The following is a 26,097-nucleotide window of genomic DNA, read 5'->3' on the forward strand; positions in this document are numbered from 1 at the left end:
CAGTGACTCCGCCCACCTATTTATAAATCTAAAAATGGCTGATTTGAAGCTTTGATTACCTCATGAAGGTCATCTCCTCCTGCACCGGAAGCTGGCAGAGCTGCAAGATCACAGAGGAGGTTCTCGGAGTGATGAGACAGCCCGATGGTTTGTAATGGAGCCGATCATCAGCATTGTATCATCAGTGAGTGCAGCACTGGAAAATAATTGTTTTGTGCTAATTTGTTTAGTTTTAATAAGCTAACGTGCTAAATTATGATGGCAAACGTGATAAACAAAGCTAATCGGACACTTTATTAGGTACACCCTGCTAGTGCCGTGTTGTGCTCTTGTCCTCGGAGCTGTTTTTATTCACAGCAGAGATTCAACAGTGTGCTGGAAACATGCCTCATAGACTTGTTTCCATGATGACATGATGGCATCAGTCAGCTGCTGCAGATATGTCAGTTTGCACATCCATTATGAGAATCTCCTCTTTCTCCACATCCCAAGGATGCTCAGTTGAATTGACTGTGGAGGCCTTTTGGGTACCGTGATCTCGGTGTTATGTTTGAAAATAGCAGTCTGAGATGGTTTGGGGTTTGTAACACAGCGCGCTATCCTGCTGGAAAGATCCATCAGAGGATGTGTGCACCATGGGCATAAAGGGAATACTCAGGTAGGCTGTGGCGTTTAAATGATGCTCAGGTGTAACAAAAGATCCAAACTGTACTAAGAAATGATTCCCCACACCATCAGCAGCCGGAACCCAGGGGCGTAATTTCCAGGGGGGTTAGGGGGGTTATGACCCCCCCAATAATCAGACCCAACCAATATAATGCCCCCAATAAAATTATGAATTATCTTGCATAAATAGGCTTTTGATTTTCTTTACTCATTTCAGTTAATACCAGCAAAATAGTTGCATGTTTAATCATCTGGGAATTTACCCAGATTTATTTATTTAGACAGAGATCTTGACCACCTCCCCAATGTTCAAAACAAAGTTACGCCGATACCAGAACCACTGATATGAAGAGGGATGGATCAGTGCTTTCATCATGTTTATGTCAAATTCTGACCCTACCAATTTTAGCTTCAGCTTTATTTGTCATATGAAAGTTAGCAAAGAGTCAACATTTACAATGAAATGTGTTTAACCAAGTGCGGCATCATGAGAAATCTCCCAGTTAAGCAGTTCTCAGATTACTATCTGAATATTGCAACCAATTGACTTTATTAGATCAGTCTTCTTCTGTCCACTTATGGTGAATCTGCATGAATTGTACCCTCAATTTCCTGTTCCTAGCCGACATCCGGAGCACCCAGTACAATGTTCTGCTTCAAGGTTCAACATGTTTTGCATTCAGATTCAGAGATGCTCTTCTGCATACCTCGGTTGTAGTCGCCAACCTTTAATTCTTCATGACCGCTGGTATCAACAAGGCATTTTTCATCCAGATAACTGTCGCTTAATGGTTATTTCATCTTTTTCACACCATTCTGTTGTGTGAGGTTGTGATATAAAAATACCCATGTTATTGTGTCAGAGCCTGAGGGATCTTATTTAGACTAGCTGGAAAGCTACATCTGAAAATTTCATTGGTGGAATATAGAGACTATTTATAATGATAAGGAAGCACAATACTGGGAAATGTGACTGTTTGGGGGCGAAGATGAAATTGCAGTACTGTACACGTTTTCTTGCATTGTCAGAAATATGTGGCTGAGAGAAGGGCAACTGATTCAAAACTTCAGTAAGTAACGAGTATGGAAGTTAAACTGGATGTTATTGATCTACTAGAAAAGGAATTGAAGCAAAAGCTACCAGGCCAGATTTCATTTTCTAAGTTAGGTTAGTTTGACAGGATTATAGTTGTGTTTTTTGTTTGTTTGTGTGTTTGTTTTTTTTACATTTGAGGGCAAGTGGCTAAAGAGCTTAATGGTTTACATCTTTGACTTCATGTGTACACCCTGGTTACACTCAAGTGGACACAAATTCCTTGAGGGCTGTTTGTGTGAGGGAAGGCATGGTGGGGAAAAAAATGCCGAATTAACTATGTGATGACGCCTCGTGAATGAGTGAGCTGCTTAAAGTAGCTTTCTGGTTCACACTCCATACCAGTTGGTGGCGATAATGTACCATGGGGCATATGTGGGGTGGCCGTAGCTCAGGTGGTGGAGCAGGCCATCATCTAATTGGAAGTTTAATGGTTAGACCCCTCCAGTTTGTATGCCAAATGTCCTTGTGCAGGATACTAACCCCAAGTTGCTCTCTGATGCATAAGTATGAATGAGTGTGTGCATGTTATACAGAAAGAGAATAGAAAAAAAAGTGTGAATGAGACTGAGTTGTGAATGAGCTGCATAAAGTGCTTTGAGCGCTGAGTAGAAAAGCGCTATATAAGAACCATTTACACCTAAAGTAAGGGCATAGTTTGGGCAGCTGTGGGCCCAGAGTATGCCCATAATGGGCTCTGCTTACTGTAGGTTTTCAGTTTTGGAGCTAGTCTGTAGTCGTTTTCATTATTCAGCCTTCTTTGTATGGTCAGCAAATTATGTCCAGACAGCACAAAACTGTTAACTCTCTCTCGGCCACACCACAATACAGAGAAGAAACGGTAAACCACTCTCACTGAGAAATAAACTGCTGATGTAAAAACAATGCATGTGAAGATTTGAGACTATAAAACGCCACGGTTTAAAACCCCCCAAAAACATTCAAAGTAGGTATCATGCTCATGCTAAACGGTTTTGCAGTTTAAGTGTCAAAGCTCTTTTGTAGCACTTCTGTGTTTTTCTTTTGTCAGAGTTGCAACGTTGAGAATCTGAGTCAATGTACTTTCCATCCTTTCAACAGCTTTCATTTAAAGTAACTCACAGGTACAGCATTACAACGTGATATAAAGTCTGCTGCAGAAGTGGCAGCATGAGGTGACATTAGGACATCAAACATGAAGAGTAGTCTCTAACTGCAGCTCTTTGTTAGACTCTGTAACTAAACATAAAAGCTGACATTTCCTCTGTGGTCTGTACAACCAACTCTGAGCAGAGCTGCATTTTGTGTGTGTGTGTGTGTGTGTGTGTGTGTGTGTGTGTGTGTATGTTTATGTCCCTTTGTCTTCCCTGCAGCCTGTATAATGAGTGTATCTGATGATGTATGGCCACAATAATTACCCCAATGAATTTACAGCACGGTGGTTGCACCAGACACCAACCAAGTCATAAATGAAAGTAATGACGTGAGACTGGCTTCATACTGTGGTGTGAAAAAACAAAAGGAGTATTTGTATTATATGCAACAGGCACCCTCCGTGTTTACAGTCTGGTGTTGTTTAAAACTATTCTTCTAAAAAACAATAATGGTTACAAGACACCACGACTATAAACTTTTCTCAGCGTCTTTGCGGCAGTGCATTACTTCACCAGTAACCCTGTACTTTCCTGCATCATACCATGAGCTGCTTGTGGGGAAGTATGAAGCCACAATGCTTCGGTCAGCTGCTCACACACGAGTAACACAATAAGCCAAAAATCAATTGAAAGTGTTGTGAAAGTCCGGCATGTATTTCAGAAAGTATTTAACGTCAAACACAAGCTTGTTGGAGCTGGAGAGCAGGAATGCTACAGTTTGGTTAGTGCAGATCATTCATGTCTATGTTTCACTGAGGTTTGAGTGTTTTTACATTTTTGATTTTGCAACTTGTCACATGTTCAGATCCAAGTCAGGAGCTTATGATAATTAAAAAAAAAAAAAAGATATGTGTGAAGCTTATAATCCATCCTAAGCTTTCTGCCCCAGAACACAGGTTTTTTTGTTTGTTTGTTTTTTGGTATAACTTTCTGTTAGCAGCTTTTTTTCCCTGAGGCTCTCTACCTGATATCGTTATTGTGCCTGTGGGTCAGTCTCACTCTTCGGGAATCTGTTAAGCCTGGAGATTATTGGAAAACACTGCATTTCTCTTACCCTGAGAGTTGTTGTCCCTCTGGCACAGGACTATCCAAACTCTGTGTTTATCTTTTTCCTCTCTCTCCCTGTGCTCTGTGTTTTCATTTTCATTGGACCATTGAATGTCCTGGGATCTCTCTTTCCCCAGGTTATCAGTGCCTCATTCCACATGCTTCGAATCAGATTTTTTTATTTTATTTTTTTTACATTTATTCTGAGCCCCTCTGCTTTTCTTTCCCTCCTGTGTGCATTTTGTTGGCATATATTTCTGTTGGGTTTTTTGTAAAAGTCTTTCTTTCTCAGCTCTTTTTTTGATTTTAGTGGAGGAGGTAAAGTTGTGTGGCTCAGATCTTTGATGTGCTTGACCATCATAACGCTTCCCCTGTAAGAGCAAGCGTTATGCTGACAAATCACAAGGTGAAGCCCTGTGCTGCTTTTGAACTCTTTTCTATTACCATGTGTTTCTTCAAATCATCACTCATAACAGGTGGTTCATAACAGGTAAACAATAATCAATACTGTGCAAAAGTCTTCAGCAACCCCTCATATCCTTATATTTTGTTTAGAAAATGGGGGGAAAAGTCAAGTATTTTATTAAGCATAAGTGGTCGTCAAGGCTTCTTGAAACACATTCAAAGCTCTTCTTTGGATATTTGCTGCCTTTTGTTCTGTTCTCTATCAAGATGAAACACTGTTTCAATAATGTTCATGTCCTGGGGAGGCCAATCCATGACTGAAAGTATTCCAGTGTGCGTTTTTTTTCTATTGAGGTCTGCTGTGTGTGTGTGTGTGTGTGTGTGTGTGTGTGTGTGTGTGTGTGTGTGTACACCTAGCCACTTACTGATGTAGCTGTTTGCCAGGCCATGCATCCTGAAAAGGACATTTTGCAGATCTTTATTGTCCACATGACCTGTTCGTATAGGGCGTGCTGCTAGCACCACACCTTGTATTTTCTGTGGTGTAGTGGTTTTTCATCTAGATGGGGAATGGGCTCCTCTCCTGCAACAAAGATGTTCCTAGCATGCATTATGTCTTTCCTTCTTGATAGGCTTCTTGACTTTCCTGCCTTGACTGTCATGCTCGCACAAGCAAGAAGCTCATGCAGAAGTCATGCATGGCGCCCTCTGAAGGATGCTTGCCACATCATCCATATAGCGCCATAGTGGTGGAACCCTCCGCCTGATGGTAACTTGATGCCTCTATCTGCCTGGCCCACTGAGAATTACCTCAAAGGCTACTGTGAATAGGATGGGGAAGATGGTGCATCTCATAACTGTTCCACATTCTAGTTCTTGACATCCAGTCATGAAGCCCTCCAGAGTTGAGCACATGTGCAGGTTACTGAAGTATTTGGTGATTATATGTTGCACACAACACAGGACATGTACGATCCCCAGTGCAAAGTCTAACGGTCTGTGTGACACTGAGCCACACGCATTGGTGGTGAGATCTAACCACGCCAGATGCAAGTCGCTCTTCTCTCTCGACATGCTGGATCTGGTTCCAAATCAGGAGTGCTTAGTGGACATAGCAAAGCCTGGGATTCCCACATTCTGGCAGCTTGTATCGACATATCCATTCACCATTATAAAGTCATTCTCCTTGTCAGGATAGAGGGAAAAAAAACTTCCTCTCTACGTTCAGCAAGGCAATGCTTCTGAACTGACTGATGGTCTGAAGGCTCTGTTCTTGCGAATGAACACGCCAACAATTTATCACCCTTCTGATGGGACCGGTTGTTTCCTCCAAGCTGTTTTCATCCGCTTCGACAGTGCCCTGAGCACCTGCAGGCAGTTCTTAAAGAATTTGTGGGGAACCCCGTTCATCTTTACTATTTGTTGTAAATTCAGCTAAAGAAATGGGAACCGAGTGATGTGTTTCTTGTCAGGGTGCTAGTTATAAATTGCTTAACCCTTTCATGCATGAATTAACAACCGCAATCAGGAGTTTTTCTTAAGTATTTTTATCATCTTTAGGCATGAAAAAAAAGATTTTTGAACTTCATTTTTTTAAACATGTACTTTTTAAAGAGTTTTTTACATGTCCACTTAGGCGGACAACTGATGTGTATGGAGTGACACATCAGTGTCCAGTGTTGTGGTTTATGTGCAAGTATATCATCAACACCGACACAAATACAAGAATACAGCCTTTAAATAGCTGTCCACTGTAGTGACCACTATGCGGAAAAGGGTTATGTTTAAACTTGTTTCTTTGCTAAGATGTCTCTTATTTGTAGACACATCGATTCACCACTTGAGTCACGTTTCTTTTAAATACCTGTATGATGAGTAGGTCAGTATAAAGCAGCCTAACAAAAAATAACAGGACTGTACTGAAAATAAGTGAAAGAGCAACCGATGTCCAAAATAAAACTTTTAAAGACCTTTAGAAAGGCTGGAGAAATTATGCTTAAGACCAAAATATAGGAAAATCTGACTCTTTGGAAGCATAATATAAAGAAATAATGAGTGCCCTTTTCATAGCGCTAGACCTACTGGTACTGATTATCTTAGTAACAATTTCGTTATGACCTGTAAAAAGTCTTTCAATTCACTTTTTCAGTAGTGGGCCTTTGCTTATTTTAAACCAGTAAGGCCCTCTAGGGTAAAAAAGTGGTGCCCTGAACACAAGACATAAAATGCCATGTCTGTCTGACCTGGAACAGAGACTCATCTTCTATTGCACTTCTTATTTTATGTGTATTTGAAAACTAAAAACATGGGATACTACTACTACTCCTTTAATATAACGTCTTAACTATTAAAGTAGTAGTTAGTTGGATAATTCTGTTTTGTAACGTGTTATTAGAATAGTAACTAATAATTCAAGCAATAAAATAAAAGCAGAGAAGTGAAAAGCACTTCTGATGTTTATTTAGATGTACAGAAGTATCTGTAAACCATACTGAGCAACATGCCGTGCTGTTGCTCTGCTGCAATGAGCCACAGATAAGCAGTGGTCCCAATATAACATGCAGATAAGACACAGCTCAGTGTGAGCTCAGTGGTCTCTCTCAGGCTGCATTCAGCCTCTACACGACTGTTTGGTTTTTGCATTTAATTAGATTTAAAAAAAAAAAAAACACATATAATTATATAAGTGCTTTAGTGATGATATTATTTAGAAATAATTCAAGCTTAATGATCATTGCACCTCTCAAGGTCCCCAGAAATTGAAAGCAAAATGACAGTAACCGCACTCAAAGACACATGAGGAAGTGCCGCTTCACACAAACCTCTGTTGCTCACAGGGAAGTGAAACTCCTCGATGGTCACATTGAAATGAATACACTTGGTCATTAGCAGCTGCTACGGATTGCTGCTCTGCTCCTGCCTCTCTCACGAGAATGCAAATGTGCTGTAGGATTTACTGCTAACAACAAGTCATTGCCCGGAGGACAGCATAATTATCCAGAGATGGGGTTTGGAGAGGACCTGAGGTGTCCACAGGCACATGCAGCAGTGCTGCGACTGCTGGACTCAGAGCTTCTCTTGATGGAAGTCATGAAGAAGTGGATGGGGCAGCGAGCGAAGAGCGAACGGGAATTTTCAGTGCAGCTGCACCACATGACTGGCCTGGCTGAGAAGCTGGACCGACCTCAGGCTAACACAGGACTGGACTACATCAGTCAGCTCAATAAGGTGAGGCCTTGCATATCGCACTGCGTCTGAAGCTTTAGATTTAGCTCATCACCTGTCGTTCAGGTAGGAGAATGCCACTGCGCAACAGACTCATTCATTCAGTGCATTTAAAATTAATCTTCTAATTTGATGCACATTTAGATTTTTAAAAAAAAGGGGGTTTGCTACACTAATGCAACATCAAGGGTTCGATGAGCAAATTAAAAGAGAAAAACAGTAATATAAGCTGAGGAAATAAAATACAGAAGTTAGCACATGTGTCTAAAACTGTTTTGAGTAGATCTAGAATACCTCAAGTAACCTCACATGACATACTCTAAAATTAACTCCAGCAACTGCTGAGAACCCATTAGTGTTTAAAATAAGTAAAAAGTATATCTGAATGGCTTAGCAACATCTCAACTAAATCTACAAAAGCTTGCTTAGTTTCCTTAAAATATTGAAAGCTGACCTACACTTTTTCAAATTAAATGTGTTCTCAAATCAAATCGAGTAAACACGTCTTTGATTGGCTCATCTGCACACACTGTGAAAACATTTAAAGAACCTACAACCGTGAAATGCAGTGTGCTGCTGATGCCTTTAAACTAGTTTTATTTCTGCACATCAAAGTGTTTTAAATAATAATTTGGTGACTTTATCCATCAATAACCATTGCTTATTTGTACTGAATATATTTTATAGCCTTTATTTTGGTAGAACAGTGTGGAGAAGACAGGAGAGCTAGGAGAAAGACCGGGGGAAGACTTACAGTAAACAGCCTCAGGATGGATTCAAACCCAAGTCTCTGTAGTACAAAATACCCAGTGAGCTGTATCTGTGTCCAACGTGACTTCATAAATTTTTATGCAAATCTGATATCAGTTCCAACTAAGGAACAAACAAGCAAGTCTGGCTCCAAAAGCTGGTTACAACATGTCAAGTAGTCACAGGTTGTTTAGGGAGTTTATTGGTTTTCTCTTTGTCCCCACGATGTGTCCCGCTGACTTCTTCCTCTGCCTGTCAGTCCTGGGGAGTGCTGGTCTCACAGACCGAGTCTCTCAGTCAGCTGATGAAAAAGCGCTCCGAAGATCTGCTGGACGGTCCAATCAGCAAACTCACGCTGCTCATCAGAGACAAACAGCAGCTCCGCAAAACCTACGCAGAGCAGTGGAACCTGCTGAGACAGGAGCTCAACAAGGTGTGTAATTAACACGTGCGCACACACACACACGTTTCCATTACTTCAAAAGACATCACACTGGCCTATATTCAGCTTTTGAAGACTTGCTTTAACCCGAACAATGACTTGTTTGGACTTAAGCAATAAACTACACACACATACCACAAGCTAAAATATCCAGCTACTTTACCATTGTACAAACGTTCAGTCCTTTCATGAGGCACATTAAACTACTTTTGTACAGTCACACCTCTAATTATGGGGGGGAAAAAGCAAGGTGGTTTATTTTCTTTGTTAATTTTCACAGCTGTTGCTCTCTAAATGTCCTTTTGGTTTACGGTTTTGCACACTTTTATCCCCACAAGTTGAATAAAAAAATAATAATAATAAAGGCGGAACTATATGAATGTTTATTATCAGTGGAAAATGATCTTGGTGCAGATAAGTGCCTACGCTTACCTGTTCTACAGCTTTTTGGTCTCTAAAATTAAATATCACTTTGTGTACGTGCTTTTTTAAAAAAAAATATTTTGTCTAGTATGCAAAGATATATCTTCAGCTGGTACAAATTTGTTTTGCAGCCGCTCACGGCCGTTTGAAACAGCACGGCGTACGGCAGGGTCTTCCAGAATTTGCTGAGATAATTGCTGCCTGCTTCTTTTTGTTACTGTGCTCATATCTAAATTGAAAGCAAACACACTAAATTACTTTTTACGAGAACAAAAAAGCAATTAGAGCGCTAGAATGTTTACATATCCCACATTTCACGACTCACGCGAAACCAGACGTTGCTAGTTGGGAATGTTTATCTCGTTTTTCCTGAAATGTCAACTTGACTTGCAGATGAGTGCTGTGATGGCAGCTTATAAATAGACAGCAGTCAAATGATATGAAATTCAATAGACTGGAAAGAGTGTCTGTAAATGCATTTTGATGCCATCTCATACTGGTAGCTGCCTCACACTGGTTTTTATTACCCAATTACATCAGGCAAATGATGTGTTCATTTTCAGTGATCCACAGTGCAGTTTGAACGCCTGTCTGGTAGTTTGTTTAGTTTAATTTTCCTGCTTTGCTGTGCAGAAAAAGCCCGGTCAGCCTTTGAACCGTTTGCATCACTGTGCAGTTACACTAGAAACAACACTGAAACAACAGCGACAGGGAATTTGATTGTATCTGTGATGTTTGTTTGTGTTGGTTTTATTTTGTTTTGTCACCAGCCACACATCAAAGGTCAGATCGTTTCCTTGTGCTTTTTCTCATGTTTTATGTTACTTGGCAGTAAAACCTAACACGGCAGCAGTCCACTTCCTGTGCTAAATAGTACTGACAGCTTTTCAACCTTAAAGAAACTCGACTTGACACCCATCACACCCACCGCACTTAAGTTATATGTTTGTGAAAGATATTTACAAGTCTCTTTTTTGTTTGTTTGTTTTTTTGTTCTTTAAACCGCTTAAAAATTCTTAGTTTTGTGTCAGTAACGTTACCGAGGCACATCGGTAAATGTAGGCGAGCGCTTAGTTTCAAGTAAAGCAACAGAAAACTTTAAAAGCAAACTGTTTTAGCTGGTTTTCCTCTGACAAACAGTTGATTGTAGATTAGTCTTTATAACACCTCCAACCATGAATCATTCAGTGAAAATTGATTTTTAGACCTGCTGCCGTTAAATCTGTGTAATGTACAAGTTCTTTCCATAACTACAGTGACAACACACAGCTTTGTTGGCAGTTACAGGTCCTGACAGGTGAAAAATTCATTTCCTGCTTCGGTGTATTTTAGATGCTATCATCACGATAAAGCTGACAATAAAGTGGGGCCATTTCTCTCTGCTACGGTACTCCTGCCTACTGTTCGACAGGTTAGAGCAGCGAGCTTAATGCCCTCTAATTAGATGAGTCATAGAAAAAAAACAAGATGTTATAAATAAATCATAAATGATGCAGAACTCAGCCAACGGAGAACTAAAACAAGGAAGCTAGTTACTGACATTTTCAGTAACAGTCCTTAAACGGGTTGTCTGTAAGCCTGTGTGCTTATTTTAAATTCTTCCTCCCTGCGCTCCCTCGTTCTTGGTTCAGGATTTGTTGGCTTCTTTCCTGTTGCATCAGATTTGGAAGAGCTGCATTTGGGAAATTGTAGAATAGAGTCTGTATCATCAGTGCAACTGAATGGTTGTTTTATTGCTGCTGTCTACTGTCCTATTAAAAAATGTCATTTTTTTAGCAAAAATATTTTTGGTCCACAGTGTTCAAAAAGGTCAAAAATGAGCCATGACCTTTCGGTTTTGCTGTTTTTTTATTGAGTAAATTGGGTTTTTCTTCTTTCGGGTCAAATAGTTTAGGGCGAACTATACATGAGGCGGTTTTAACTTTTCATTCCCTGTTTTTTAAATGCCAACACAAAGCCTACGTTATTAGCTTTTTATCACTGTTCAAAATGTAAAATGCTGTTTTTATGGATTGCTTCAGGTGACACAGACAGAACTGGAGAGGCTAAAGAGCAGCTACAGGCATGCAGTGAAAGATGCAACTCAGGCAAAGAGGAAGTACCAGGAGACCAGCAAAGGTGGGGATTTCTGGTATCACTTATGTTTCTGAATAGAATCGGTTTCATGTTGATGTCACAGTCTCAGTTTTTTTTGTTTTTTTTTCCTGTTTTCCTGTGTTTAGTCTAATATGTGTATTTCTATCGTGACCTATATTTTGTGGTCATTTTCTGTACTGTGCTTGTGTGCCTGTGCGTGTCTGCAGAAAAAGACCGAGATAAGGCCAAGGAGCGTTACATAAAGGCTTCACTGAAACTCTACGAGGTCCATAATGAGTATGTCCTCTCTGTGCAAGCTGCTCAAGTTTACCATCAGCACCATTACAGTCAGATCCAGCCGGCCCTGCTCAGCGCCCTGCAGACTCTGCAGCAGGAGATGGTGCTCATACTGTAAGATCACACTCGCTGCGTGGATGTTTGGAAAGAAAAACAGACACATTAAGAATGACAAGAAGCATTTCTGTACAGTGCTCATATTTACTGGTGCGTCCCTGCGAATCATCTCGGTGTCTCGTCGTCACTCAGATACACATTTGATCGTGACACGACACGAATGTTTGCAAATTAATTTCAAATCTTGATAACACTCCGCTGCTGCCATCAACAAGCATATCCCACAATCTACAGCAGCAAAACAAATGTTCTAATTACCATATGTGTAACTACAGTACTGTGCAAATGTTTTGAGTCACCTCTCACTTCTTTCTATTTTGCTTCAGAGGAGCCAGATGTTTTAAATCGGTCTTGAGCAGTAGTTCTCCAGACTTTCTAAAGGTCGCTCAATGTTTTTCTTCAGAAATTGGCTGCTTTTTCACTTCAGTCTAGTTCTTGTGCTTTGTTTGTTTGTTAGGCTACTTAACAGCGACTTTTGCAAGCATTAAAAAACCTAACTCAAGGAACGAACCAGTGCTGTGTCTACACATCACAGACAATGTTAAATTCTGGGAATTTAGGCAATTAATTTCAATTTCATAGTTAAATCTATGAAAAATGAAACAGTAAAGCTAATTTTACAGCAGCATTCCCAAAGAGCTGTTAGCAGAAAACTTGGCTCATCTCTGTGCTGTGCCGTGTGTCCTGTACTCACTGTCAGCTGTCCTAGTATGTGCTGAGGTCTGGACCTACAGAAAATGCCCCCCCCCGCTTTGTGGCTTTGTGTCTGCAAACCCAGACAGATATTTTTTATCATGGTACGTTTTCCTGTGTGTGGCCTTTGTGTGTATAACTGTGGTTTAAAGTAGCTCTCCTGTTTTTGTGGCTTGTAAAGGTGGCACAGTTTTTAAGATTAGTAAATGTATAGAAATGACTCATCAGTAGTATTTAAGTTGTAAATTTAATGGGTACTCCTGTGCATTTAACCCCTTGGTATAGCATTCGTGCATGGAAACTGATGGAGTTGGTTGCCCGTCCAGTTTATACATTGTGGTGCCGACTGGTGTGTCAGGCCTTAAAAACTTGATCGATCTACTGTTCGCAGAAGCTTCATCAGCTACATTTCAGCCAGTGGTGCTGAAGATCTTGTCAAAATTGATGAAATTATTAACGCTGAAAGGCACTGTCAGATTTTCATCCACCATGCATCACCACCTGGAAAGCATCTGATTGGCAGTGGCCTCAATTGATCTCAACCACACTGCAGTGAAAGCATGCCTGGATGGAAGAACACACACACTGGAACTCTGAGTCATGGACCGGCCTCCCCAGAGCCCGGACCAAATCATTACTGGAGCACCATGGGATGGTGACAGAGAACAAAATACTTATTTCCTTTCTTTCCCAGCAAAATATAAAAAAATGAGAGGTGGTTCAAGAGTTTTGCACAGTACTGCCTGTGTTTTCATTATGAGCAAAAGCCTTTTCTGTGCAAAGACACTTACAAAGACGTGGCAGCTTTGAACACTACAGTAACATTTAGGTTTTGATTTGTATATTAAAGAAAACATGAACGTCTGAGTTTTAAAGCAGAGACAACAGTTCTGGGAATTTAGACAATTAAAGGGTCTGAAAATGTAAATCATAAAAGTCAAAGAGAGAAACAAGCAGTCAAACCAGTAAAATGGATTGGCTGACTTTGGGGGCTCTGGGCAGGAAATGTTTGGCAGAGCTGACAGATTCAGTCTCTGTCTAACGGCAGAGACTGAAAAATGGGCACTGCTCTCACTTTTATTATATTCTAAACGGGGAATAACAACATAAATATGACAGAGAAAGCGACGTGATGGGATACTTAACCGCAGACAAATCTCTCAAAGGACATTTTCACACCACTAATATGAGGCAACTTGCATCCAGCCAAACTGGAAATTGTGTTATGCTTTGGCAAATTAAAAGATGCAATGTGATATATTTGTGCTTCGCATTGTGTCATTTTGTTTTCATCCTTCCAGAAAGGAGATCCTGCAGGAGTATTTTGACATCTGCACTCTCCTCCATCATGAAGTGGTGCGGCTCCACAGAGAGATGGCATCAGCTCTAACAGCCATCGATCCTCACAGAGAGTATGAGAGCTTCATCCATCAGAACAGGTACGCAGAGGCGGACCGTTTCCCCTCAGCAACATGGCAATCACGGAAGCTAACCCTTCAGAGAAATGATACCATGGACTGTGTGTTTGAAGGTCTGTGGGGGAGATTCCTGCCTGTGCCGATTTTGACAACAGCCTTCTGGAGGACACCGAGCAGCTAAGCACTAAGGAGATTGAACTGAATGACCTCACCCTCGAGACGATCCAGCACAAGTGAGAACAACAGTGCAATCGCATTCAGATTTCGTTTGTTAATCTTGCAACAGCTTCCTCCACACGGTTAACTCGTGTTCCTTTAACCTCCCGTTAACCTTCCCTTTAACTGTTTTATATCAAGTGCTTCCTCTTCACCTGGGATTTTTGTCTTCTTCTCACAGACTGACTACGATAGAGGAGGAGCTCCTGGACCTGGCTCGGTCTCTGGGCTCTCAGCAGACTTCAGTTGAGCAGCTGGAGCTGGAGTTAGGGGAAGAGCAGGAAGGTGTCAAAAAGGGCCAGAGGTGAGCAGACCACACCAGGCTGATGCTGAGCTGTCAGACATTATAGAGCGGGGTTCACAATAAAAAACACACTGTCCCGTGGTAGCTGTGAAGACAAATTGCTAAAGTTTGCCTCAGCGGGCAGTCCTTCCCATCGGGGGCGTTCAGTGTGCTGTTGGCTGTGCAACGGCTAATAACCAGTGTGGTCTCAGCGGGCGATAAGTGCCTTATGAATTATAATACAGCAATATGTTGAGAGTTATGGAGCCCAAACCCTCTCATTTGTCTTGGTTGATGAGGGTGTCTAAAGGTGTTAGAGCTATACAGACCCGGGGGAGTGATCGAGTCACTAACAGGCTCTTGAAGGACAAGTGGAAACAATGTGTTTATATGCAACAGAGTCTGTGGTTATCAAAGGCAGCTGGGAGCACATATGGTGCAGGTGGTGAGGTGAGGTGACGCTGACCTTTGCTTTGCATGCTGAGGAAACATTTTGCAAATCAACAGTGAAAAGCTGAATTAAGGTGACCTAACGTGACCTCAGATGCCAGCCTGAGTAGTTCAGAGGGTCGGCTCTCCAACATTCGGAGATCTTTGCAAATGTTTTCTTGAGTGAAACTTTCTTTGGTTCTAATGAGTGTAAGCACAGCTGATCAATCATCTTCATGTGCGCATTAATCATTTTGTTTATAAACACGCGGTTAGTAAAAATTCCAGTTTAAAACCCAAACATCTGGGCTCGCTTGTTGTTGAATTAAGCCTAACCATAGACCATAAACTTTTTGTCAGTGGAGATCCTAAATGCTTTTTTCTTTTCCGGGATTAGGCTTAATCTACATTTCTGTGATGATGACGAACCTGGGGCAACTTGTTTCTGATGAGCTTCAATGTCCAGCCCGTTCTCTCATTTAATGGCCAATTAAAGGGAACAAAGCACATAGAATTTGATGGTGTCATTAAATGCTGTGTGATGATATAACGGCCTGTTGGGTGTCACAAGTGGAAAAAACAAACAAAAAAACAATGTGATCTCCGGGTCAACCAAGCGTGATTAGATTCTCCGCTGCACCTGCGCTCGTATAAACATCCTCTGTGGTAATTAGCCATACACATACTTAATCAATGTCCCATACACAAATAGATGATGAACAGTTTCTTGTCAATTACTCAGCTCTCAGTGCCTCAGAGGAGAAATAATGTAATTCTGATTGTTTTTTTTGTTTTTTTTGTTTTGTTTTTTTAACCTGTCCCGTTTGGTTCTTTTGCCATCAGAATTATTGTCTAAAGGCGAAGAAAGATGCCCAACGGATTTACTTTACCAAATGGACCATCCCAGCCTTGCCGTAATGGTCCATTTGATTCACCTTTATTGTTTATTTTATTTTCACTTGCTGAATACGGGACAGACTTGACTGGTGGAAAGAAAGGGAGAAAGAAAGAGGGAAAGAAAAACAGCTGAGAAGAGGGACGGGGAGAAGGGCAAAACCAAAACCAACAGAATAAGCAGACAAAAATACATATATCGATCACCTGGATCACCTGTTGAGAAAGAAAAAAAGAAAGCAAGCAGAAGAAAACGAGAGTAATAAACAACATCACAATGATATATGGGAATATGACAGTAAATACTAAATATTAAACATTATTGTGCAGCACGTGAGATCGACAGCGCACAGTGTGCTTTGAGGTAGGAGCCAAAAAGGTGTAGTTTGTGTGTGTGATCACCCGTGTGTGCACCTGTGAGCATGAACGCGCTTGTTTTTAAAAGGTTCCTTCATGTAATGATCTGCTAGAGGGTGTGGGGGGCCACTGCCCCGTCCTCCAGGGCATGAAGCAGGTATGGAGGAGATCAAAACTCCAGACATCCAGAGGCCCCCAGAACACAAGAGACCAAGGAAGACCAACAGAGGGGCAGCAGCACACTATCCCAGAAAGAGCTGAGGAGAGTCCCAGATGAGGGGTCACTCAGCAGCCGCGAGCAGAAGCCGGGGTTGCAGTGACGTGCCCGTGAGCTCCGCCGGCAGCCAGCTGTGCCTGAGTGACCGAGCCCCGGGCCGAGAGGCCGAGGGCACCCCATCCCCGAAGTGGCCCGAGCGAGCCCCAGTGCCTCAGAGGAGAAATAATGTAATTCTGATTGTGGTGTTTGTAGTGTGTGCTGCACTTATAGGTACTTAACAGGGAAGACTGAGTACATACGGAGGTTAAGTACAAAACCTATTCTGAAAAAAGTTGAGATGCTGTATAAAATGTAAATAAAAACAGAATGCGTAACCTGTATTTTAGTCACATTACAACATGGGAAATAATTCAGGTTCTAGAGCAGCCGGTGATCTGGATGATGTTTCAGTGAAGATGCTGCACAGTGTCGTTAAAGAAGGGGGGGGATGCTGCAAAGTGGTAAACATGGCCCGGTCCCACATTTTTTGAGATGTGTTGCTGACATCATTGTCTAAGTAATAATATGTTTTCTTACAATGGTACATGTTCTCAGTTTAAACATTTGTTATGTCTTTTATATTCCATTGTGAATATAATGTGGGTCTATGAGATTTCCATCTTGTTTTTATTAAATATTTGCAGAGTATCTCAGCTGTATTTGAAATGGGTTTGTTCAAATACCTCAAAAGATAAAAATCCTCAGATAATGAGGTGAAACAATTCTGTTTGTTTGTTCACTGTTGGGGTTTTAAAAGTCTTACAGGCTCATTATCAGCATGTTAAGCATATGAATCAATATCAAGAACTGCAAACCTGCACAAGCAGGCGTTTTATTGATTTCTAGGCGCTTTTGTTTATTTCTGTCACTTGTGTTGTGATGCTGCACTTTGCTTTGTGCAGGGTCTACCAGTTCAGCAAGAGACATGCGATGGAAGAGTGCCGGCAGCAGGTCGCCCTGACTCAGGGCCAGAGAGCCAAGCTGGAGGTTCAGAGGCTTCTTCTGAAAGAGAAACTGGACCGGCTGGGCTCCAGGGAACCTCCCTCTGCTCTGAATCTGGACACGGATACTGTTTCACTTTCATCCAGCACGAGCAACGTATGTTCTCCCTGACAGCAGCTTTCCCTCCTTTGTCTTTGATTAGCTCCTAATTACTGGTCCTGTCATTGGGCCAGCTGTACAAAATAAGCTGCGTGTTGCATGTGAACTCTGAAAACAACATACTGAATTATAAAGGATAAAAGCAGTTAGTCTTTCTGTAAGTCACATCAACCAAAACTCTTCTTTTTTATTCCTAAAAAAGACCAACAAGCCTGAATCCTTAACTTTAACATCTTGGGCTCTAAACAAGCAAGTAAGGGATTAGAAGCAGCAGCACTATCAGAGTTTTCAAGCATCCATCAATCGCATACAATATGAGACATACTTGTTTATTGATTTTTAACCAACGTGCTAGTTATCCTTTAGCCATGGATTGTACTTAACACTCAGAAAGTGTCAATCTAGTATTTTCCTCCTGCTTCTGCATAAAGTTGTTAGCATGGAAAGAAACTCCTCCTCTTATACTGTTTGTTGTTGTTGTTGTTTAAATGAAATCAGTTCATATCGTCTCCTTTATTTACTTCAGTCAAAACAAATCTGCCACTATGATAAATGTGATGAATGTTAACCACTAACCAGACCGATCGTCGCATATAGAATAAATGAAAGTTCTGATACCATTGCAAGGTTGTTATTTTTAAATACGTTTGAAATCTTATCTCTTTCTTTGATATCGACTGTAGAAAAAAATGATCATTAGTCTTATGCCAGACCCTCAGTACATTTACTGTCTGAAGCCTGAGCTTTGACTCACATTAATTACTTATTCATTACAGTTTGGTCATTATCTGAAACGTTGTTTGTTCTGAGTGTTCATCACTGTAACAATAAATACAGGACAGGAAATGGCACAAGCACAAATAGGTGCAGTTTATCTCGCTTCAGTCGCTACAAACTTGTGCTGTGCACCCAATCCTTTGTTACACTCTCTCAGATCAATCATCATAAATAATCTAATAGAGCCGGAGAAGCCTGATGTTGTCTTGCAGTTAGCTCATAGCCTGAAAAGCACATGGAGTAAGGGAGACATGACAATTGTAATGCTGACAGTAAACCTTGATAGGTTTTTTTGTGACATGCGTAACAAGCTCTGGGTCCTTTTTTTTTCAGGACCACACTCCACCCAGAGTCCTCGTGGAAGGGATCTTGAACAATCTGAGCAACCTGTTTAAGCCCAAATTTGAGGTAAGTTAGTAATTAAATTGCAATTAACGCAAAATAATTACAGTGACCGAGAGAGAAGTTGCATTTGTAGCAACCTTTATGGTACATGCTAGTTTATTTGTAAGGAAGGATGTTCCAGTGGAAGTTTTCTTCCCCCTCATCACTCTTGAACTTCTCTATTTCTATTCTCTCTATTCCCCCCCCCCCTTTTTTTTTAACCACAAAACAATTTATCATGTTCTGGAGGAAATGGCAGCATCTCAGAGTACATCCTCTGAGTGGTTGAGCTTGCTCAGGCACACAATCTGTCTTTGGGGTCTCGTGCTCATGACCGCGCTTTGGGACTTTGACCGCCAAGTTTCTTCTTTCAAAATTCTTCTTGACCTCAAACCAAGCTCACTTTTCAGGCAGCCAGTGTACATTTAATCGTTTAATCATTCCTGACAGACAGAAGCACTCAGGGAACCTGTGACACAGCTGCACAGTAACTCTGAGCAGCCTGAAAAAAACCCACCCTTTCTCAGTTTTTATTTTAATGTTAAATCAGCTGGAAACATATATATAAAAAATTGTGTGCATGCTCCAAAAGATCATATCAGGTGAGTAATATTTTAATGCCCATATTGTGCTGTACTGTGAATCTAAACTATTTGCTATTTTTGTATGAACTACTTCTCCTTCTATCTACCAGCCCTGTGGTACCCTGGGGGCACGAAAGCGGTGTGGTTGTACTTTAAAGTTTTACAGACTCTTCTTTGATGTGCCTCCATTTAATCTCTGCAGATTCACCCAAAATCTATCCCTTCCCATTCTTATTGTTTCATTATTCATGTTGGCTTTTAAAGACCCTGCTTTTCTCTTTTCCTGCCTCCAGGTGCCTCCAGTCCTCAGTCTGGTGAAAGAAGTGGATCGTCCTCTGGGGCAGCAGGACTGGTACCACGGTGCCATTCCCAGACTGGAGGTCCAGCAGCTGCTGAAGAACGATGGCGACTTCTTAGTGAGGAAGAGTCAAGAGAAGCAGGGTTATGTGCTTTCTGTGCAATGGGAAAGCTCCTGTAAACATTTTCTCATCCAGAACACAGGAGTAAGTGAATCTAAAGTGTTTTTGAAGACACTGTTTATACATTGCACATTCTTGCATCATTCACTTCCTTATTAATGTTTTTTCTCTCCACTTTTTGAGTATGCAAAAAAAGAGCAATTCTTTCTGTGACTGTTGTAATATGATTCATTTGTGGCCTAAAAAGTAAATGTGAGAAAATAAAACTTGTTATTGTAAAATGTTGTTTTGTATTGTTATTGTAAACTAAGCTTTTTTTGATAATGAGTCTTTTGTTTTTTAAATTCGGTAATGGCATTAAGTTTGTCTTCAGTTCGCCTCTGTAAACCTCTGCTTCTCCATGTGTGCCAGTAGAATATGTACCGTCTGGATGGAGAAGGCTTTCCCAGCATCCCTCACCTGATCCATCATCTGCTGAACTCTCGACAGCATATTACCAAGAAGTGTGAAGTTGTGCTAAAGAAACCTGTAGTAAAGGTAAAGTGACACACAGACACACACCACCCACATATGGATGTCTTTAGATTAGAATAGCTTGTATCTGCTTACTGCAGACTTATAATCTTTACTACAACTTTAAATTTGTCCAAGACATGCTCTCATGTTATGTGCCAACAATAGGACACACCACATTTTTTTCTGGGTAAACTCTGTATGCTATGGCTTCTGTTGCTCTAAGGCTGTGTAGCACAGGACTCCAACACTATTTTACTCCTATTTTTTCACATATGTGCTCATAAACTTGTCCTCTGGTGGCTTTTACCTTAAACACATTAATAGTTTAAAACTATTAAAATCACTGTCTGTTTCTCTTGCTTCATTTTTAACCCTGTTAGGACAAGTGGGTCCTGGAACATGATGATATTATCTTGGGACCTCTCATTGGACGGGTGCGTAAACTTGACTTTTACTAACAGAATTATGCAAGTAAAGTAAAATGTATTCTGAGTTTTATTTGTGGCCAATATTTGGCTTAGCAAAGTCATTTAAGTGTTTAAGTGTATGCAGTTCATTTTAGTACAAGTAAAATATTTAGTTTTAGACTCCTCGACTAAAACGACGATGATGGTGGTGATGATGCTAGCTTCCACATGTGAACATTTTATTAAGTTTGAAATGTGAACCTACAGGAAGGCTGTAAAATATAAAGATGTACACATGTTTGTATAAAAATGGGACTAATTCCATAGCAGCTGGTACAGTATTGTTGCTCTGTAGCTTTGAAAATGAAATCTAAAAGTCTGCACTTAAATTGTGATGCACGTTAGACTGATTGCTTTGGTTCAAATTTTGCTGTGGAGACAAAATCCTGAAATTGTGCTGCCGGTACAGGAACTAACCGTATCTGCTAGATTTAACTTCCCTGACAATTTCAGCTCCGTGTGGTAAATTGGTTGAAACAATGACCAGTTAAATTCAATAGTAGTGTACATGTGGCTTAGTTCATGAAGGAAATTGATAGTACCGCATTTTAAATGGTTTGAGGTTTAGTTAGAAATGCTCTTTGCTCAGTAAGAAGACAGAATTAGATTAGTACTGATCGTGTTGGTGACGGCACTGCACAGGGTAACTTTGGAGAGGTGTACAGCGGCCGTTTACGCACCGATAACACTCCTGTAGCTGTGAAGTCTTGTAAAGAGAACCTGGCCCCAGAGCACAAGAGTAAGTTCCTGATGGAAGCCAGGTCAGTACACATGCGCACACACACACACCCACACACACGTTTCCATTACAGTAAATCACATCACGGTGACCTGTTTTAATTTCCTGAACATTTAAGTCAGAGCTAATTTTTGCCAGAAAAGAGGCAGGCCCAAATCTTACCATGCAAACAAATTTACTGTGTTGTGAACAAGACCCCATGCAGAAATACACCCTTACTGCTGTATGGGGTCAGAATTACAATTGTAAGTAAGCAGCCAGGTTGACAATCAAATCAAGATTTGATTATGTTTGTTCAAGTGGCATCTGAACAAACCACTACACTTCTGAGACCTAAAGTGGCTGCAAAGTGCCACATTTGAAAAAAGCCAATCACAGCATATCAGCACCAACACCTCATACCAACTGTCGGGGGCGGTGGTGGAGGGCATCCACATGGCCTGGGCTACTTGCAGTCTTTTCAAGTGTGAGGCCATCTGTCCAACACAGGCCAAAATTGGGTCGTGCAACAGGTCAGTGATCCCAAACACAGCAGCAAATTTACAACAGAATGGCTGAAAAGAAAAATAATCAATATTTTGCAATGACCCAGTTAAAGTCCAGACCTCAACCACAACGAGATGCTGTGGTGGCACCTTAAGACAGCTGTGCATGAACAAATGCCCACAAACCTCAGTGAACTGACACAACGGTGCAGAACTGAGTGGCCAAAAGTTCCTCCACAATGATCTGAGAGGCTGATAACATCATCCAGACAGCAATTAGGTCAAGCTTGTAGAAACCACCATGCTGCTAAAGGTGCTTTAGCAAGCTACTGAATCATGGGATGTACTTGGTTTTTCACAGAACTTCAGGGCGTCCTGTGAAAACGTTTTCACAGCTCTGCTATTTTTCTGCTTTATTAAGCTGTGAGGACTACCACAGCTTAATAAAGAACAGTGCAAACATATATAAACCTGCTTACAAATGTCAAAACTCTACAAAAAAAAGGTACATATATATATTTTTTTCTTTTAATTTGACGAACGTTAGTCTTTAAATGTTCTTTTTTGTTGATAATGTTACAATATTCTGCCCATAAGTTCACAGGCTAAAATAAATTATTGCTAGTTTATTGTAAAGAGAAATTAGTGCTGGTGTATAGATAAGTGGATTCACATTTATCAACTTTTTTGACCATCACGCAGCCGTTTTTGCAGTCTGAGAGAAACTTGGGAGCACTAAAATGTCTTCAGTGTCCTAAAAGACTCAAACTGGTCCTTCAACATAGTGCACGTGTAACCAATATATCAGCTTATCGAAGAATAACAGGTGAAACTGTAACAACAGAGGACAATTTATTCAGGGTTTTACAGCAGTTTAGCATCTGTGTCCAATATCTCATACCTTTTAGTGGACTGAAGCGTGTATGTTCTTAACAGCTTCAGAACACCATCATCACCTTTCCCACATCCGCATGCGTTTAGAATTTAAAGGAAACTGCGCTCACTCCAACAACTTCCCATTGAGTGCGTGTGGTGAAATCTAAATTTCTGTCCTCTAACTTATGATCAGAATTGAAACGGAAAGAAAAAAAATTCTTGCATCAGTTACAACACTTCCACTTATGCTGTGTTACAACTCATTTCTGCTTAACCCTGGGACACGTGCATATGTCCTTACAGTTACTGCGTCCTGTCTCAGTCCATAAAAAACAAACTATGACGTTCTCAACAAATGTAAGAGAATGTTTCTAAACATTCCTTGAAATAAAATTGTAGAAGCTGGCCGAAGGACTTTAAAAAAAAATATATGTATGCACATAGAGCTCTATATGAAATGTACCTATGAGTAGTTTGATCGAAATACTTAATGGTCCAGCAGAAAATGTAGCAGCTGCTGCTCGCTCTTCTCAGTGGCACCGGTAGGACGGCAGAACGCGGTCCTTCTTGAAGACCCAAAAGGAAAGTCTACTCACTAGCAGGAGGATAAATGATAGTGATTTGAAGGCTAACACGTGTAAAATTGTCACAGCAGGCTCACACAAGCTTGCTCTGCCAAAGCTACAGGCCACGTGAGGTCATAGCCCCTCTCGCCAGAGCTGGCTACCACACTGACTGTCGTGAAACAGCTGTAGATCAACAACATCATAATACTTTATATAAATTTAACGCATAGTGCACAGAACTGAATCTAACTGTACAGTATACATCAGACAAGTAAACTAACAGCGGGTTATACACGCACACACCTGTCTTGTGTGCTGTCCAGGATCCTGAAGCAATACGATCACCCCAACATCGTGAAGCTTATTGGGGTGTGCACGCAGAAACAGCCCATCTACATTATCATGGAGCTCATTCAAGGTAAATGTGATCCTGTTAGACACAGTCTTTATGTCTTTCAACTTGTCAGCTGGATGCCTTCAAAGATTTATTGAACCATTTTCACCACCCACTTTGTTCCTACATCATCGTTCTCGCTCTCCGCATGTGTGTGTGTCTTTACACTTTTCAAGGTGGTGATTTTCTCTCCTTTTTGCGCACTGAGGGTCACAGTCTGACACCGAAGATGTTGGTCAAAATGACTGAAAATGTCGCATCTGGCATGGAGTACCTGGAGAGCAAAAAATGCATTCACAGGTTGGTCAGATGATCCCGCCGATTTGATCTAATCTTTTAATCAGCCACGTGCAAATCTGTGACTTCAGCAATAAAGATTCTGCAATGCTCACTATTCATTTCCTTCACAGTTACAGTCAGCTTAATCTTTCCTCATTGTTAGCATGCCAGAATACATAATGTTTCCCTCTGTGTTCGGTTTGATAATTACTACATATTAAATGTTCATTTGAATACAGTGCAGTGTAGTTTCAGCAACAACTAAAGTGGTGGATCTCCAGGCTTTTACTGTACACTTTACAAAGCATCACTTACCTTCCCCAGCTTTCACTTCACCTAACTGTTAACTGCACTTATCTGTAGCAGTTCCCCATATGTTGAGTAGCAGTAAAATGCTTGCCTTAAGTAAAGCTTCAGCTCAGCATGATATAAAGTGTCACACTGTAATCTCTAGAGAGATGTGCACAGAAAGATATTTAAACAAATACAAGTTGCCAAAAAAAAAAAAATCACTTTACAATAAAAAAAATACTGTGGCTGAAAAGTACTAAAACAGAAAGGCTTAATAAAGACAGAGGAGAACTACAGACATGGTCCATGGCAGGAAAAATCTGCTTTACATTATTTCTTAAATGCTGTAGTCTTTGATGGCCTAAGGCTCCTATTTAGGACCTTAAAGGAGTGCTACTTCGGAGCCTCCTAAACCCCTTTATACTGGTAATAAGATTTATATATTTATATATTAGATCTAAGGACCTGATGCAATAATATTGAACTGGGTGTGATGAGACCGTTCTGAACATTTTTAACGACTGAGGAGAAAAACCAGCTCACAGCCCTGATTGTAACTACGCATCCTCCAAAGACCGCAGAGCTGTGTAGGAGTTGCTTACAAAGATCAAACGTGGGGTTTTTGTGAGTAGCCTGCAAACAAAGCTTGCATTAAAAGACAAGACCTGAGATGTAAAAATATGTTCTGAAAACTCGACCATTGCTTTTTATTCAACTATACGTATATATGTATATATATTTAAGTAAACGATATACTGCGTTCAGGATTGTTGTAGTATTTTGGGGATATCTACAAATTGAACGTGGCCTCGATGGCTGGCTGTAGGGGCACTAGAGGAGAGGAGGAGGTTGTGACATCCGGCTCATTACAGCAGCACTTGTATGGTTTGCCCAGCGGGGACGGATCAGAGCAGGCTGCTGGTAGCCGCTCAGCCTGTAACGCTGCATGTCAAATGGCACTCGCACGCAACAGCAGAGATATGATAGGAACACCTCTCTTTTTAATGCCATCTGTTATGTTTTTTCATAGAGAGCATGATTTTTTTAATGTTTCATTTGTTTCCACTTTTCCCCAGCCTCAATCCCTCTTACATTTCCTGTCTTGTGCTTTTTAAGGGACCTTGCAGCTAGAAACTGCCTGGTCGCAGAAGGCAACGTGGTGAAGATAAGTGACTTTGGGATGTCCCGTCAGGAAGATGACGGTGTCTACTCTGCAGAAGGCGGTCTCAGACAGATCCCTGTCAAATGGACAGCTCCTGAAGCCCTGAACTATGGTGCATCATTAGCGCCTCTGCCATAATACCCAAACCAGACACATTTCTCCTTTTTCTACTGCCAACAGCCAGTTAAATACTCACAAAGAGCTGCGCCTATGCCTTTGCTTACACTGCCCCCTGCTGTTGTTTTCAGGTCGTTATACCACAGAGAGTGATGTCTGGAGCTTTGGCATCTTACTGTGGGAGACCTTCTCCATGGGAATGACCCCCTACACCAGCATGACCAATCAACAGACACGTGAAGAGGTGGAGAAAGGTGAAGACTTGTTATCTGGCACTTAGCGATAACGTGTCAAAGTGTTTGCGTTCACGTGACAATCAGGAGAATTCCTGCTCTGTCATTGTGATTGATTTTGACACTGATACATTTTCGGAGTCTCACGTGTATCAGAAAGCATGTGTACTGCCATCTGACCATCTCTCTCCCTGTTATGCTTCTCTGTGATGTGCTTCAGGGTACCGTATGCCTGCTCCGCACGGCTGCCCCATTGAAATCTCCAGGATTATGAACAGCTGTTGGCAGTATGATCCCAGAAACAGACCATCTTTTAAGAAACTCCGGATTGATCTCAATGCCATATACAGCAAAATTATATAATACACTCTTGTAAGTTGGACGTGTTTTAGACATTTTTTTTTTGTTAGGTTGTATTTGTTCTTTCTAAAAATAGGTTGAGATTTAATATGAATACTAAAAGTAAAAATAAAAGGTCTAATTAAAA

At 41.0% G+C, this 26,097-nt stretch overlaps 1 protein-coding gene across 2 annotated transcripts; it reads left to right on the forward strand.

Annotated features, from left to right (window-relative positions):
* The first annotated feature begins 68 nt into the window (after nucleotides 1–68).
* fes (FES proto-oncogene, tyrosine kinase) lies at nucleotides 69–26,097 on the forward strand. Of its 2 annotated transcripts, none has more exons than XM_039611121.1 (19): nucleotides 69–184; nucleotides 7,295–7,572; nucleotides 8,579–8,752; nucleotides 11,206–11,302; nucleotides 11,488–11,671; nucleotides 13,669–13,806; nucleotides 13,899–14,018; nucleotides 14,183–14,305; nucleotides 17,123–17,318; nucleotides 18,432–18,506; nucleotides 19,360–19,569; nucleotides 19,900–20,022; nucleotides 20,382–20,435; nucleotides 21,111–21,229; nucleotides 23,458–23,552; nucleotides 23,705–23,828; nucleotides 25,215–25,372; nucleotides 25,509–25,631; nucleotides 25,831–26,097. In XM_039611121.1, exons 1-19 carry the CDS (start codon nucleotides 145–147, stop codon nucleotides 25,971–25,973), a joined length of 2,574 nt encoding a protein of 857 aa, XP_039467055.1. In that variant the 5' UTR covers nucleotides 69–144; the 3' UTR covers nucleotides 25,974–26,097. The 2 variants fall into 2 exon arrangements, with proteins under 2 accessions (XP_039467055.1, XP_039467056.1); XM_039611122.1 differs by having other exon boundaries at nucleotides 103–184; nucleotides 7,182–7,572.

Source organism: Oreochromis aureus, linkage group 1, assembly GCF_013358895.1.
Source record: "Oreochromis aureus strain Israel breed Guangdong linkage group 1, ZZ_aureus, whole genome shotgun sequence".
In the NCBI taxonomy this organism is placed as follows: Eukaryota; Metazoa; Chordata; class Actinopteri; order Cichliformes; family Cichlidae; genus Oreochromis; species Oreochromis aureus.

Bases quoted from the DNA above. Each gene is read 5' to 3' on its own strand.
- fes (XM_039611121.1), top strand. From the start codon at position 145: ATGGTTTGTAATGGAGCCGATCATCAGCATTGTATCATCA. The intron at 21,230-23,457 runs GTCAGTACACAT...TGTGCTGTCCAG, and splicing joins AAGTTCCTGATGGAAGCCAG to GATCCTGAAGCAATACGATC. The intron at 23,553-23,704 runs GTAAATGTGATC...ACACTTTTCAAG, and splicing joins TATCATGGAGCTCATTCAAG to GTGGTGATTTTCTCTCCTTT.